Consider the following 14,805-nt stretch of genomic DNA (forward strand, 5'->3'; position numbering starts at 1 on the left):
AGGGAAGGGTATGCACTTACAATAAATTAGCTATAGGGAAGGGTATGCACTTACAATGCATTAGCTATAGGGAAGGGTATGCACTTACAATACATTAGCTATAGGAAAGGATATGCACTTACAATACATTAGCTATAGGAAAGGGTATACACTTACAATACATTAGCTATAGGAAAGGGTATGCACTTACAATACATTAGCTATAGGAAAGGGTACGCACTTACAATACATTAGCTATAGGAAAGGGTATACACTTACAATACATTAGCTATAGGAAAGGGTATGCACTTACAATACATTAGCTATAGGAAAGGGTATGCACTTACAATACATTAGCTATAGGGAAGGGTACGCACTTACAATACATTAGCTATAGGAAAGGGTATGCACTTACAATAAATTAGCTATAGGAAAGGGTATGCACTTACAATAAATTAGCTATAGGGAAGGGTATGCACTTACAATACATTAGCTATAGGAAAGGGTATGCACTTACAATACATTAGCTATAGGAAAGGGTATGCACTTACAATACATTAGCTATAGGGAAGGGTATGCACTTACAATGCATTAGCTATAGGGAAGGGTATGCACTTACAATAAATTAGCTATAGGGAAGGGTATGCACTTACTATGCATTAGCTATAGGGAAGGGTATGCACTTACAATACATTAGCTATAGGAAAGGATATGCACTTACAATACATTAGCTATAGGAAAGGGTATACACTTACAATACATTAGCTATAGGAAAGGGTATGCACTTACAATACATTAGCTATAGGAAAGGGTATGCACTTACAATACATTAGCTATAGGGAAGGGTACGCACTTACAATACATTAGCTATAGGAAAGGGTATGCACTTACAATACATTAGCTATAGGGAAGGGTATGCACTTACAATGCATTAGCTATAGGGAAGGGTATGCACTTACAATAAATTAGCTATAGGGAAGGGTATGCACTTACAATGCATTAGCTATAGGGAAGGGTATGCACTTACAATACATTAGCTATAGGAAAGGATATGCACTTACAATACATTAGCTATAGGAAAGGGTATGCACTTACAATACATTAGCTATAGGAAAGGGTATGCACTTACAATACATTAGCTATAGGAAAGGGTATGCACTTAAAATACATTAGCTATAGGAAAGGGTATGCACTTACAATACATTAGCTATAGGAAAGGGTATGCACTTACAATACATTAGCAATAGGAAAGGGTAGGCACTTACAATACATTAGCAATAGGAAAGGGTACGCACTTACAATACATTAGCTATAGGAAAGGATATGCACTTACAATAAATAAGAATGTCTTATCGTTTCTATTTATCTTTCTATTCAAATGAGAGCATAGTGACTCAAGTATAGCCTGTGAACTATTTCATTAGAAATTCCACTGTCATACACCCCACGACCAAAGAGATATTGGAAAAAAAGAAAGGGTACTGATGGTTGAGAAATGCAATATTAGCAGTCAAATGGCACTGCAGTGCAATAGGATAACTGCAATGGTAGCTGTAATGTACCGGGTGTGGGTGTTATTATATACAACAAATAGCAATAATGAAACAAAAAGATTATATGTTTATATCTCTCCCCCTGCAATAGGAGAAATGCAATATTGGTCAATATTAGAAGTAGAATGCACTGATATTATTAGAAAAACCAATATTATTAATATAGTAATAATATAAAATCAATGCACAATTTTGTTTACATTTCAAAATGTCTTAGCTAGCAATATCAAGAAGTTGTGATATTTATATAGATTTTTAGAAAATCTGCACTACGGAGTCATTGTTCTGTAGTCATCCAAACATATAATTAAATATTGTAATATTCTCATAAGAATATTGTAATATTCTCATAAGAATCGTTAGAAAAAAATATCATCGTCATTTCCTTTACTTTCACTGCGTTGGACATCAGTTAGAATACCAAAGTACTCAAAAGTGTCTAAAATGTCAGTTACTTTGAAATCGGCAAAAATGAAACAATTTCAGTACTCCTACGTTAATTACAGAAACCTTCGGCAATTCGACAATGCTATAGACTGGGGAAATGTGCACGTTATTTTTCTGTGAAATGCGCACAACTTAATCGTTCTATTCTCTGTCGCTCGGCGTTTCAATTTCCGGTCTTAACTTTGATAAAAACAAAGGCTTAGCAAATTTTAATAATGATTTTCGGCCAAATAAATCTGTCTATTTTTTAAGAACATGTCGACACTTTTCAAAGACTCGGTAATATATTTAAATAGGTTAATATGTGTTTTGTATTCCCATGACCAAACAAGAGCGAAGCGATTGATTGGGAGATTTATGATAAATGCACATGTGCACACAACTCCCGAAAAATTATCCGCTAACGGCCGCCACCAAATCCTTGTTACGAAATCCTATCAACAAATTTAATTATTTTTCAGTAAAGTCGTTTAAGTATAATAATGATACAAAACGCATATAAACCTATTTAAATATGTTACCAAGCCTTTGAACGGTTACCGCAAATTGCTAAAACTAACCCATCTGATCAGATTATACATAAATAGACAGATTAATTCTGCCAAAAATTGCCACAAAACGCTTGAACAGCTTGGTTTATTAATAGTTTCGACCGACCTACGAAACGCCAATAAAGCCGTGCAACAGATAGTAGAACTATTTAGCAGTGCGCAATTCAGCACGAGAAAAACGTGCTCATTTCACCAGTCTATGGCATTGTTTAATTGCCAAGAAGGTTTGTGTACTGTTTGAGGCGTAGACCGATTTACAGGTACGAAAATGTGGTACACAGTTTATCAGCCTAAGTTTTTGTCCAATTACCGAAGGTTTTTCAAATTATCTAGAACATCAGCCAGATTTCTTTACATCTTATCTACAAGGTAGGGCGTTACTACAATGCCCTTTCATGACAAGAATATTTCTTTATTTCACTCCAGTTTGCATAAAACTTCCAGACGCGTAAATGCCAACGTTTGCTCTCTGTTACATATCGCTGTCAAAACAGTTCTACATTCATCACAACACAACCAACTTTCAAACTGTATATTACACATCAGTTTGCCGTTTAACTTTTAATATTGCATTTCAGAGATATAATAAACATATTTCTTTATTGTTGGCATTGTTGTTGTTAGTTAAATTACGTACAGTAGGTTAGGTCTACAGCTTGAATTAATATTTATTTTATTATTGTAAAACATAAGTTTGAGATAGTTAAATATTTATTTTATTAATATTTATTTCTGTTACATATCGTTGTCAAAACCGTTCTGCATTCAACACAACCAACTTTCAAACTGTATATTACAATATATTTTACTTTTAATATTGCATTTCAGAGATATAATAAATATATTTCATTATTGCTGTTGTTAGTTAAATTACGTACAGTAGTTTAGGTCTACAGCTTTACAGTCTACAGGTCTAAGTCTCATTTACATTATACTCTGTCAATTCCTGCTGAGAACTACTTTTTCAACAACCAACAGTACCCTTTCTTTTTTCCATTATTACTTTGGTCGTGGGCTGTATGACAGTGGAATTTCTAGTGTTATTATACTTAAATGACTCCACAGAAAAATGGTTAAATTTGTTGATGAGATTTCGATACAAGGGGTTGCGACTTTGTTGATGAATCATATTCGTAAGTTGTGTGCACATGCATTTATCATAAAAACTCAAACTTCGCTCTCGCTCGTTTGGTCGCGGGATAATAGCTCATCATATTTTGTCATTCCTAATCCAAGGTTTACTCCTCACTACTGCCGAATGCTAGAAACAACCTATAGCTAAGGCTGACAGAAGTGCTCCCAAAGAGGCAGACAATTAGCGTTGATGAAGCTACCTCTATAACAATGGTGCCTGAGTTTATGTAGCATCATAGTTAATTAAGGCTGACCAAGTAGTAGCCAATATTTATATTAGAAGCAACCAAATAATTCTTACAATATCACGCCTCTCACCCTTTAAATGCACTGTTAAATGGGGCAGAGACTATACCGATATGAATAATGGAAGTTGTCCCACCAATCACAGTGGCGTACAAAACCCGTAGCCAGCAATCTCTGAGCGTACTTTAATTTCTTAACATTTAATAGGAGAGGTTCACTGACTTCGAGTGACAAATGCAGTTTTGAAATTCTCTCTTTTTAGAAGATGACTTTTCAATAAAAACAATTGTCTGAATCCTTTTAACAGCTCTACAATATGTTTCTAATAGTGCTCCCGTTTAATTGATTATTGTTGATGTTGAAAGTCAATAAAATCCTGAAATGTTCGAAATTTTTGAAACATTCCATTTCCTAGATGAAAATGAAGAGGATATTCAAAATGAAATAAGAGACATATTAATAGGCCTAAATAGATTAAGTTAATTTAAATCTTTATTAGCCTCAAATTAAAGATAGTTACTTAGCACACCCCTATCTCCACTTCTACCTCTCAACCTAAGTCTCTACTTCTACCTCTCAACTTAAGTCTCTACTTCTACCTCTCAACCTAAGTCTCCATTTCTACCTCTCAACTTAAGTCTCTACTTCTACCTCTCAACCTAAGTCTCCACTTCTACCTCTCAACCCAAGTCTCTACTTCTACCTCTCAACCTAAGTCTCTACTTCTACCTCTCCACCTAAGTCTCTACTTCTACCTCTCAACCTAAGTCTCTACTTCTACCTCTCAACCTAAGTCTCTACTTCTACCTCTCAACTTAAGTCTCCACTTCTACCTCTCAACCTAAGTCTCTACCTCTCAACTTAAGTCTCTACCTCTCAACCTAAGTCTCTACCTCTACCTCTCAACCTAAGTCTCTACTTCTACCTCTCCACCTAAATCTCCATTTCTACCTCTAAACCTAAGTCTCTACCTCTCAACCTAAGTCTCTACTTCTACCTCTCCACCTAAATCTCCATTTCTACCTCTCAACCTAAGTCTCTACCTCTCAACCTAAATCTTCATCTCTACCTCTCAACTTAAGTCTCTACTTCTACCTCTCAACCTAAGTCTCTACCTCTACCTCTCAACCTAAGTCTCTACTTCTACCTCTCAACCTAAGTCTCCATTTCTACCTCTCAACCTAAGTCTCTACCTCTACCTCTCAACCTAAGTCTCTACTTCTACCTCTCAACCTAAATCTCTACCTCTACCTCTCAACCTAAGTCTCTACCTCTCAACCTAAGTCTCTACTTCTACCTCTCAACCTAAGTCTCTACCTCTACCTCTCAACCTAAGTCTCTACCTCTCAACCTAAGTCTCTACTTCTACCTCTCAACTTAAGTCTCTACTTCTACCTCTCAACCTAAGTCTCTACTTCTACCTCTCAACCTAAGTCTCTACTTCTACCTCTCAACCTAAGTCTCTACCTCTACCTCTCAACCTACGCATTAAATTAAATCAGATTATAAACTTATTTTATTTTATATTTGTTACATTTAATTTTGAATTTTAACAAGTCTCTTGTTTTCACTTGCAGCATGGGTATTCCTACCTTCGTCTGCTGGTTTCTGCAACCTTGCTTCTTTACACTCTCTATAGAATAGCAGGACAAGAATTCCGAAGGATGCCTATAATAAAGCTTACAGCGATATATGAAATTACGTTATATATATATATATATATATATATACATGTATATATATATATACTAGAAATTCCACTGTCATACAGCCCACGACCAAAGTGATATTGGAAAAAAGAAAGGGTACTGATGGTTGAGAAATGCAATATTAGCAGTCAAATGACACTGCAGTGCAATAGGATAACTGCAATGGTAGCTGTAATGTACTGGGTGTGGGTGTTATTATATACAACAAACAGCAATAATGAAAGAAAAGATTATATGTTTATATCTCTCCTCCTGCAATAGGAGAAATGCAATATTGGCCAATATTAGAAGTAAAATGCACTGATATTATTAGAATAACCAAGAGTATTAATATAGTAATAATATAAAACCAATGCACAATTTTGTTTACATTTCAAAATGTCATAGCTAACAATATCAAAAAGTGATATTTATTATATAGATTTTTAGAAAATCTATTTAAAAAAGTGTTTGGTCATGACAAACAGCGATAATGAAAGAAAAAGATTATATGTTTATATCTCTCCCCCTGCAATAGGAGAAATGCAATATTAGAAGTAAAATGCACTGATATTATTAGAATAACCAATATTATTAATATAGTAATACAGTAATAATACAAAACAAATGAACAATTTTGTTTACATTTAAAAACGTCATAGCTAACAATATCAAGAAGTATCAAAAAGAATATCCAAACTTAGTAATAGTAATACAGTAATAATAGAAAACCAATGCGCAATTTTGTTTACATTTCAAAACGTCATAGCTAACAATATCAAGAAATATCAAGAAGAATATCCAAACTTATAATTAAATATCGTAATCTCATAAAAATCGTTAGAAAAAAATATCTTTGTCATATCCTTTACTTACACTGCGTTGGACATCAGTTAGAATACCAAAGTACTCAAATGTGTCTGAAATGTCAGTTAATTTGAAATCGGCAAAAATGAAACGATTTCAGTACTCCTACGTTAATCACCGAAACTTTCGACAATACTATAGACTGGTGAAAAGTGCACGTTATTTTTTCATGAAATGCGAACGATTTAATCGTTCTATTCTTTGTCGCTCGGCGTTTCAATTTTCGGTCTTAACTTTTATAAAAGTGAGGCTTGACAAGTTTTAATAACGATTTTCGTCCAAATAAATCTGTTTATTTGTGTATAATCCGATCAGATGGGTAAGTTTTAAGATAATAACTACGGTTTACAAAGACTTGGTAACATATTTAAATAAGTTTGTATGTGTTTTGTATTGTTATTATACTTTAATTACTCTACAAAACGATGATTAAATTTGCTGATGGAATTTTGATTCAAGGGTTCGTCTCATTGTTGATGAATAGTTTTCGGGAGTTGTGTGCACATGTGCATTTATCATAAATCTCCCAACCAATCGCTTCGCTCTGTTTGGTCGTGGGATAACAATAACATAATACAGAGCTACCCAAGGTAATATAATATATATGTTGAACAAAAGCTTACCACAATAATAGATGGGATGGTATGGACTGCTCTCCATGAGCCAGTTTTGTTCTCTAGGTACACCTAAAAGGAGTGAGTTGCATTAACACAATGCTCAGACAGGTGATACTATGGTAGAACAGGTAATACAATGGTAGGGCAGGTAATAAAATGGTAAGGCAGATAATTCAATGGTAGGACAGATAATACCATGGTAGGGTAGATAATACAAAGGTAGGGCAGGTCATACAATGGTAGGACAGGTAATACAAAGATAGGACAGGTCATACAATTTGTATGACATGTCCTACCTGTCCTACCTATTACCCAGTCCTGCCCATACAATGGCGGGGCGGTTAATACAATGGTGGGGCAGTTAATACAATGGCGAGGCAGGTAATACAATGATAGCCATAACATAAAGGGTCTCAGAGTAGCCTGTGAACCCATAGCCATAACATAAAGGGTCTCAGAGTAGCCTGTGAACCTGCATGTGAACCCATAATAGTAAATACTAGATGAGTGCGCCTCGTTGCACGGATAATAAAAAAATTTTCAGACAAAAAATTTACTTTTAATCAAGACATTCAACAAAAACATTGACCATTCTAACTTTCAAATGAAGGTTTTGGTTTATTTCTGTGCACAGTGCCATTTCTGTTTACTGTGTTTGTTTCTGTGTAATTCATACTGTACCGATCGCAGTACCTACAACAGATCTATACTGATTGCAATAGCCTTGTTGGCTATATGAGTTTAAGCACTTTCCTTCACTTATGGGCATGCATTTTTCTTCTGGTAGGGCTTCATAGATTTTTCTTCTAATATGGCTTTACACATAAAGCTAGCTGCAGTGCAGTGTTTAACGTGAAGCCATGCAAGATTGGCATGTATTCCAAGTATGTGCCAAACTTATTCCATGGTACAACAAGTTGGACAGTGTAGTGTATTGGATAAATAAATGTCCACAGAACTGGAGGTTGTGAGTTCAAATCCAGTTTGTAGTGGATTTATCATTCTTAAAACTTTATCACTATAGATGGACAGACAGATGGACAAACATTGAGATTTATATATATACTAGCTGTACTACCCGGCGTTGCCCGGGTAATAAAAAAGTCTTTGCACAGAAAATTGATTTGTATTTAAAGGTTGACTTGCAACAAAATTCACATTACAGTTATTTGGTATCAAACGATTCACCATGTCTTACTCTGTTGTAAATTTATGCCAAATACATGTATGTGGAAATGTGATAACAAGCTCCTAAAAGCTCAAAAACGAAAAGCGGCCGTAGATTGGAATCTCTTTATTTCGATGACGTAACCACGAAATTTGGTTATTGTCTTGTCATGTGATGTTCTCACGTGAATTGAAATGCCAATACAAAGCTCAATATAAAACTATCGTAGTACTAGTTTATGACAAACACTTCGGGTTTTACCGAAGACCCCGTATCACATATAGATGCTCGCTACTTAACAGTTTTGTTTCGGCATTATTCAATCGTCAAGTCGTTCTCTGAACATGTGACCCAATACTTCGCAAATAATTTTTGCAGCACTTTTCGATTATCACAGGTGACCAACAGGCTCGTCATGATTATCAGACAATGATATGTATTCCTTCGAGCTAAGGTTAAAAAGTTTAACGATTTTTTACGATAAGTTATAAGATATCAGTGCTAAAAGTGACAGCATTACAATGACGATAAAACAGACGCGTAAGAACAATAGACATGGTTTTATTGAATGCGTGAAGCATATTTGTGAAAATTATTCGACGAATAAGGTTGCAAGAAAGTGTAAACAGAAACCATCTCTCACAACTACATCACATTTGAGCCAATTTGGAAAGGGAATCCAAACTACGGCGGTCTCGTGTGGCTGCGATTTTCTGTTCGTTTTTGAGCTTTGAAGAGCTTGTAATCACCTTTCCACATATTTTGCACCTACAACACAACATAGTAAAACATGGTGAATCTTTTCATATCAAATAACGGTAATGTGAATTTTGTTGCAAGTCAACCTTTAACATATAACCACATTTGCCATTCTAACTACATATCATGAGAAAATCCGTGTTTTGTGTAGTTGAAGTAATTTAAGAAAAAATAAAAACAACTGAAAAGGTTTTCATAGTTCGTCAAACAACTGTAACTTTCAAGCGTCAAGAATAAAAATAACTATAAAATGCTTTAAATGTAAATGTGAAATAATTACCGAGTAATAGCTAAATTAAGCCGATTTTGCTACGATTTTGCTACAATAGAAGATGATTCGGTAATGATACAATTAATACGAACTGAGAAAACAAAATAAAAATCCTGATGATGTTAAATTAATGATAACGATTCTTGCATAGAAGTGAGTGTGTATAAAAAAGGCTGCTGTTCCGCCAGAAGCTATCCATCAATACTTTGAATAAGACGATACTGGTACCTCTCCGATAATGGTACAAATATAAAAATGAGATATCGTACTGTCTTTGTCTGACCGAAGGGAGAGAGAATGTCGAGACTCTTCCTACAGCGATAATATACATGTAATTGTCCAAGTGAGAAGAATTGGCCTTAAATCCAGCTATAGTAATTGAACCTTACGAAAAACCGAAAATAGAGGTTCATGAAAGCATGAAAAAGCATCGTGTTTCATAGAGCTAATAGAATTCATAGAGTTCAAAATAAAATGTCATGTAGCCTGTGCATACGCTATACATACATATATGATAGGGAATAACGCTGAACTCGCCATGGTGAGCAACGTAGCCTATATCTCTTAATAAAGTATATAATCGGTACACAAATCGGCAAATTTTTATTTCGAGAGAAATTATTGTTGATATCGCTCAGCAAAAAAAAATTGGCACTAACGAAACAGCTATAGTTATCCTTATTTGGTTTCCTATAGTTATCCTATAAAGCAATATTTCATAACAGGGGCATCGTACTGCGTGGGCGCAATGCTAAAATAATACGTCATTTAGCGTGTGCATATGCTCTACGGTGATAATGTTGATGTGATAATGTTTGATCATCACGCTATCTAGCTCAGTGTTAGAAATCGTAGATGGAAATCTTGTGGTTGCATAGAACAATCTCCGTATGTTCTATTCCAACATATTGCAGAATTTTAAATTCCTTGACTTTAATAGCGATAGCTGGACCGAAGTACGACAGAAAACAGATGGAAAATAACAAACTTTGAAAAATATATAGATAGATGATTATCTTGAAACTAGGCTTTTTATCATATGACTATTTTGGCCATAGCCATGGCCAGGCATAAAGAAGAAACTCTGCATCCCGCACATTGTAAGTTTGTAGGCCACAGCAACTTGTCAGAAAACAAAAATTTTTGGTTCTTTCAGTAGACTAAATATAAATCTTTTACAAAATTAATTATACACTTATATAATATTATACTTATATTAATATTATACTTATATTATACTTATATTAATATTATACTTTACACTCGCAATACGTGGTGGGCACCGGTAGCTAAGTGATGTAATATAGATGATAGATGAGCAAGGTAAGCCTTCCCTTAGAATTGAATAAGAACTGCATGAATATGAACAGCGTGTCTTCGAGCAGCTGATATCAACATATATCCTTGTTCCAAGCCTCAATTCTCATAGAGGCACCACCAAGAACACTTAATGTAGTAGCCTACTTAGCAACGAGTCTAGCAAAGATATTTATGACTGATCAATTGAGGTGAACTCTGGTAGAATTTAAGCTGCTGTCTATGAAATCATTGAAGTATGTTCATAGACAAAAAAATGGCTTCAACTTGGCAGTAATCTAGACTTCACCTCGAGCAACAAGCTCACTCCAAATCAATGTTACTCAAAAAGGGACCACGAGGAGCAATTTTTAAAATCAATAATTTCGCTAGTGACAAAAACTTAGGCTTATAGTGTATGGATGGTGTGTAGGAGCTTAGAGAGTATGCAGCTACACAGCCAGTATTAACAATTATACACCTAGGTGTAGCGATGAAGACATGACAGGCGTCACCATGGAGACATGACAGGCGTCACCATGGAGACATGACAAGTGTCACCATAGAGACATGACAGGTGTCACCGTGGAGACATGACAGGTATCACCATGGAGACATGACAGGTATCACCATGGAGACATGACAGGTATCACCATGAAGACATGACAGGTTTAACCATAGACACATGACAGGTGTAACTATAGATATATGACAGGTGTACAATATCACTGATGCGACAAGCACTCCCTCAAGCGCGATCCAGCTGATGGTTAGCTTGTATAGCGTTTCCTAGGGAGGATGTTTTCCATAGATATAGATAGATCCGCACATCACTGCGACGTAACGTCGTGGAAACAACAGCCAATTATGTGCCTCACTTTTGCTCCATTGTAATGATAGCTATTGCCAATCTATGGTTTACTATATCTATGATTTTTTTTCACACAAGGTACTCTATGAATCTCTCTAATCAAGGTGACACCCCAGGTAGTTCACTAAGTGAGTAATAATATAACGGGTGTGTGAGGAACCCCTCCACGATAGAGGGTAGTGTCAGCTTAGCTTACTACAAACAGAGGCTGTGGTTGTTTTTTAAGAGCTTTGTTACACAAACCATGGCTCTGTGATCTTGGCTGGACATGTCTGAGTCTAATAGTAATGGAACCTTGACGACTAGAGACAGGTCCAGTTGTAGAGAGAAATTGAATGTTGGATGTCATTTCTGTCATTTCGCTGTTATTATTGAGCTGTTACTTACCGCCAGTCCAGTGCCAATGATCCCTCCAGCAAATGCACAGGTGCCAAACAAGCCAAACACTGAGTTTTTTTGTCCATCAGTAAACCAGCATGATAAGATCTTGGTGCAGTTAGGCCAGCACTGCGACTGCAAGGAACAGAATTAGTGGCAAAGATTGACTGACGAGGTAAACTTTAGCCAAAATGAGATCTACAAAAAGCAGGTAAATCCATTCACAAGAATTAATGTTGAAAAAGCAAAATCTTTTCTATAATGAGAGCCATCCACCAGTCCGAAACCACGTCACAAGCGTTAGGAAAGAATTGCCCTACACAGGAATCAAACCCAGATATTTGGATGCTGAGACAGGCAGGCTACCATCTGCACCACTTGATTACCTTTCCATACTTAAGAATAATTGAGTAGATACTGATTACAATGCCAGAGAACTAGTACTGTTAACTGAAGAGAACTAGTTCTGTTAACCTAAGAGAACTAGTACTGTTAACTTAGAGAACTAGTACTGTTAACTTAAGAGAACTAGTACTGTTAACTTAAGAGAACTAGTACTGTTAACTTGAGAGAACTAGTACTGTTAACTTGAGAGAATTAGTACTGTTAACTTAAGAGAATTAGTACTGTTAACTTAAGAGAACTAGTACTGTTAACTTAAGAGAACTAGTACTGTTAACTTAAGAGAACTATTACTGTTAACTTAGGAGAACTAGTAATGTTAAATTAAGAGAACTAGTACTGTTAACTTAAGAGAACTAGTACTGTTAACTTAAGAGAACTAGTTATGTTAACTTAAGAGAACTAGTTCTGTTAACTTAAGAGAACTAGTTCTGTTAACTTAAAAAAACTAGTTCTGTTAACTTGAACAATGCATTACATCGGTAACAGCAACCTTTGCATGACCAACAGACATTCAGAGCACCGACTAGTTGCTCCTAACTAATCATGGGAATTTCACAAGGTGCGAGCAACTAATTTATTCCTAGCGAACAGTGTGAAGGTGATAGAGCTTTTCTGATGATAAAAGTTGTGGGGCGATATCTTTTAACTTGTTTCTATCACAACAATATAGCTGCAATGTTTTTTTTAGTTCTTCGTACTACAGACACCTTGGGATTTATCACTCAAGTGAGCTACAATTACTAGTACTTTCACATCTGAAGCATGCGGGGAGCAGCATTTACGAGATTGTAGGTTATAATACAACTTCCCACTAAATAGCTGTCACTTTGTTAACACTTTGCCCTAACAATCAACCAGTATGTTGAAGACTAGAGCGTCAAGTTTGTTTGCATTGCTAGATGACAACCGCAACTGATATCTTTAAAGAGCTATTGTCAAACTGGACACATCGTAAAATTATGATCATCAACAAATTCTACTTTGGGAATAGTGCCAGCACAAGTAGCATGAGTTCCTTAACTATCTAGGATAGCGGGGAGGCCTACAATATGCACTTCAACATGAACTTACGCCAATATATAGATATACTAGCTGTGCCTCTCGGCGTTGCCCGGGTATTAAATATCAGCTTCTGAAAAATGAGAAGTGATGACAGTTGCCTACCACTTGCTATTAGCCTGGCACATTTCCAATGGAAAATGGTATTAAAAATCAGCCTATAAACAATGGGAAATGATGAGAGTTGCCTACCACTTGCTCATCTACCACTATTAGCCTGGCACATTGCCAATGGAAAATTCCAGTATGCTAGTTAAAGATGTGGTTGCGTCAAAAAATTCAATTTAATGAAATTAAGACCCATAAAAGGCTAAAACATCAGCTACAACTTGATGCCATTTTAGTCTTTGTAGACCAACCCTGTCCAGAGATATATGCGTTTGAATGAGGCCCTCTTTTAAAAAGCTCACGTTGCAGCGGGTGCTTCTTTCGTGATGTCACAAGCAATACATCTGAAAAGAAACCACGAGCGATAAATATGAGGTCGCTTCCTTAGCCAATCATCAGCGCGAAATTTTTATATAGGCCGTAATAAATGTTATCACTCGTAAAACGCGTTGTCTATGATCTCAATTTTAGGGATTTTACTCTATTATTAAATCGCATGGACATCGATATTTACTAAATTAATTAACATCGTTACTTTAATGAATTACTCGATCGACACGTTTTATTGGCGAACAACATATTTGTAAAAATTGCTGCGACGGTGACTCCGAGTTTTCTTGGCATCAAGTAGTTAAAGTTCTACGGAGGAAGATCAGAGAATGGAGGTAAATTTATCTTTTACTTTGAGTCTCCTATAGAGCTTCCTGTTGAGTTTACATTTAGATTATATTTCCATGTTTGAGGCTAAAATGTAATTTCCTGCGCGTGCGAGATACGTATGTACAGTGAGTTCTTGATCTTTCTAATCTTTAGCATTTAGCTATACAATGGCTTAGATTGATGAATATACTAAAGGTAATATTTTAGTACTCATTAATACATGTACTAATTAATAAAATTATAACTTTTGCTATCACTAATCATCGTTTTATATTTTTTTATCGGTTCACCTAGCTACATTTGCTTCAATTTTTCTGTGGCAGTTTTATCTAGTGAATTAGATTTATGATTTGACTTTAGATGTTCACTTTTTACTTATAGAATGTGAAGAAAATTGATTGATCAATGCAAATCTTTAATTTCCAGAACCAAAGCTTCGAATCGTTGGCTTGGGGTACTTGTGCCTTTGTTAAACATTTATTCAGTTTTAAAATTACACTCGCAATCTATCAAACTCCCAATTTGAAAGCTTTCAGTAGACACGCTTTAGAATGACATATCTATGAATGACATATATTTATTGCATTCGTTTTACTGATTACAGGATGTTTATGTCGTCCCACCAGCCGAAGCAGCTTTGTCAGTGTGGAAACTGCCATGAAGGGGAAAGAGAGACTTGAATGTGTGTTGCATAAACCATGATGTTTTTTTTGAGTTTGTTGCAGTAGATGAATTTGTCTTATTGTAT

General features: G+C 35.6%; 1 protein-coding gene across 6 annotated transcripts in view; it reads right to left on the reverse strand.

Annotated features, from left to right (window-relative positions):
- The window catches only part of LOC137386942 (sugar phosphate exchanger 3-like), a 52,177-nt gene that overhangs the window by 24,497 nt on the left and 12,875 nt on the right, over positions 1–14,805 (reverse strand). For 5 of the 6 annotated variants that reach the window (XM_068073181.1, XM_068073177.1, XM_068073178.1 and 2 more), the window contains 3 exons: positions 11,835–11,960; positions 7,089–7,151; positions 5,503–5,578 (listed from right to left, as the gene is read on the reverse strand). In XM_068073181.1, coding sequence (XP_067929282.1) covers positions 5,503–5,578; positions 7,089–7,151; positions 11,835–11,960 — 265 coding nt within the window. The remainder of the gene's footprint in view (positions 1–5,502; positions 5,579–7,088; positions 7,152–11,834; positions 11,961–14,805) is intronic. The other variant, XM_068073180.1, reaches the window with a different exon arrangement.

This window comes from Watersipora subatra, chromosome 2 (assembly GCF_963576615.1).
Source record: "Watersipora subatra chromosome 2, tzWatSuba1.1, whole genome shotgun sequence".
Classification (NCBI taxonomy): domain Eukaryota; kingdom Metazoa; phylum Bryozoa; class Gymnolaemata; order Cheilostomatida; family Watersiporidae; genus Watersipora; species Watersipora subatra.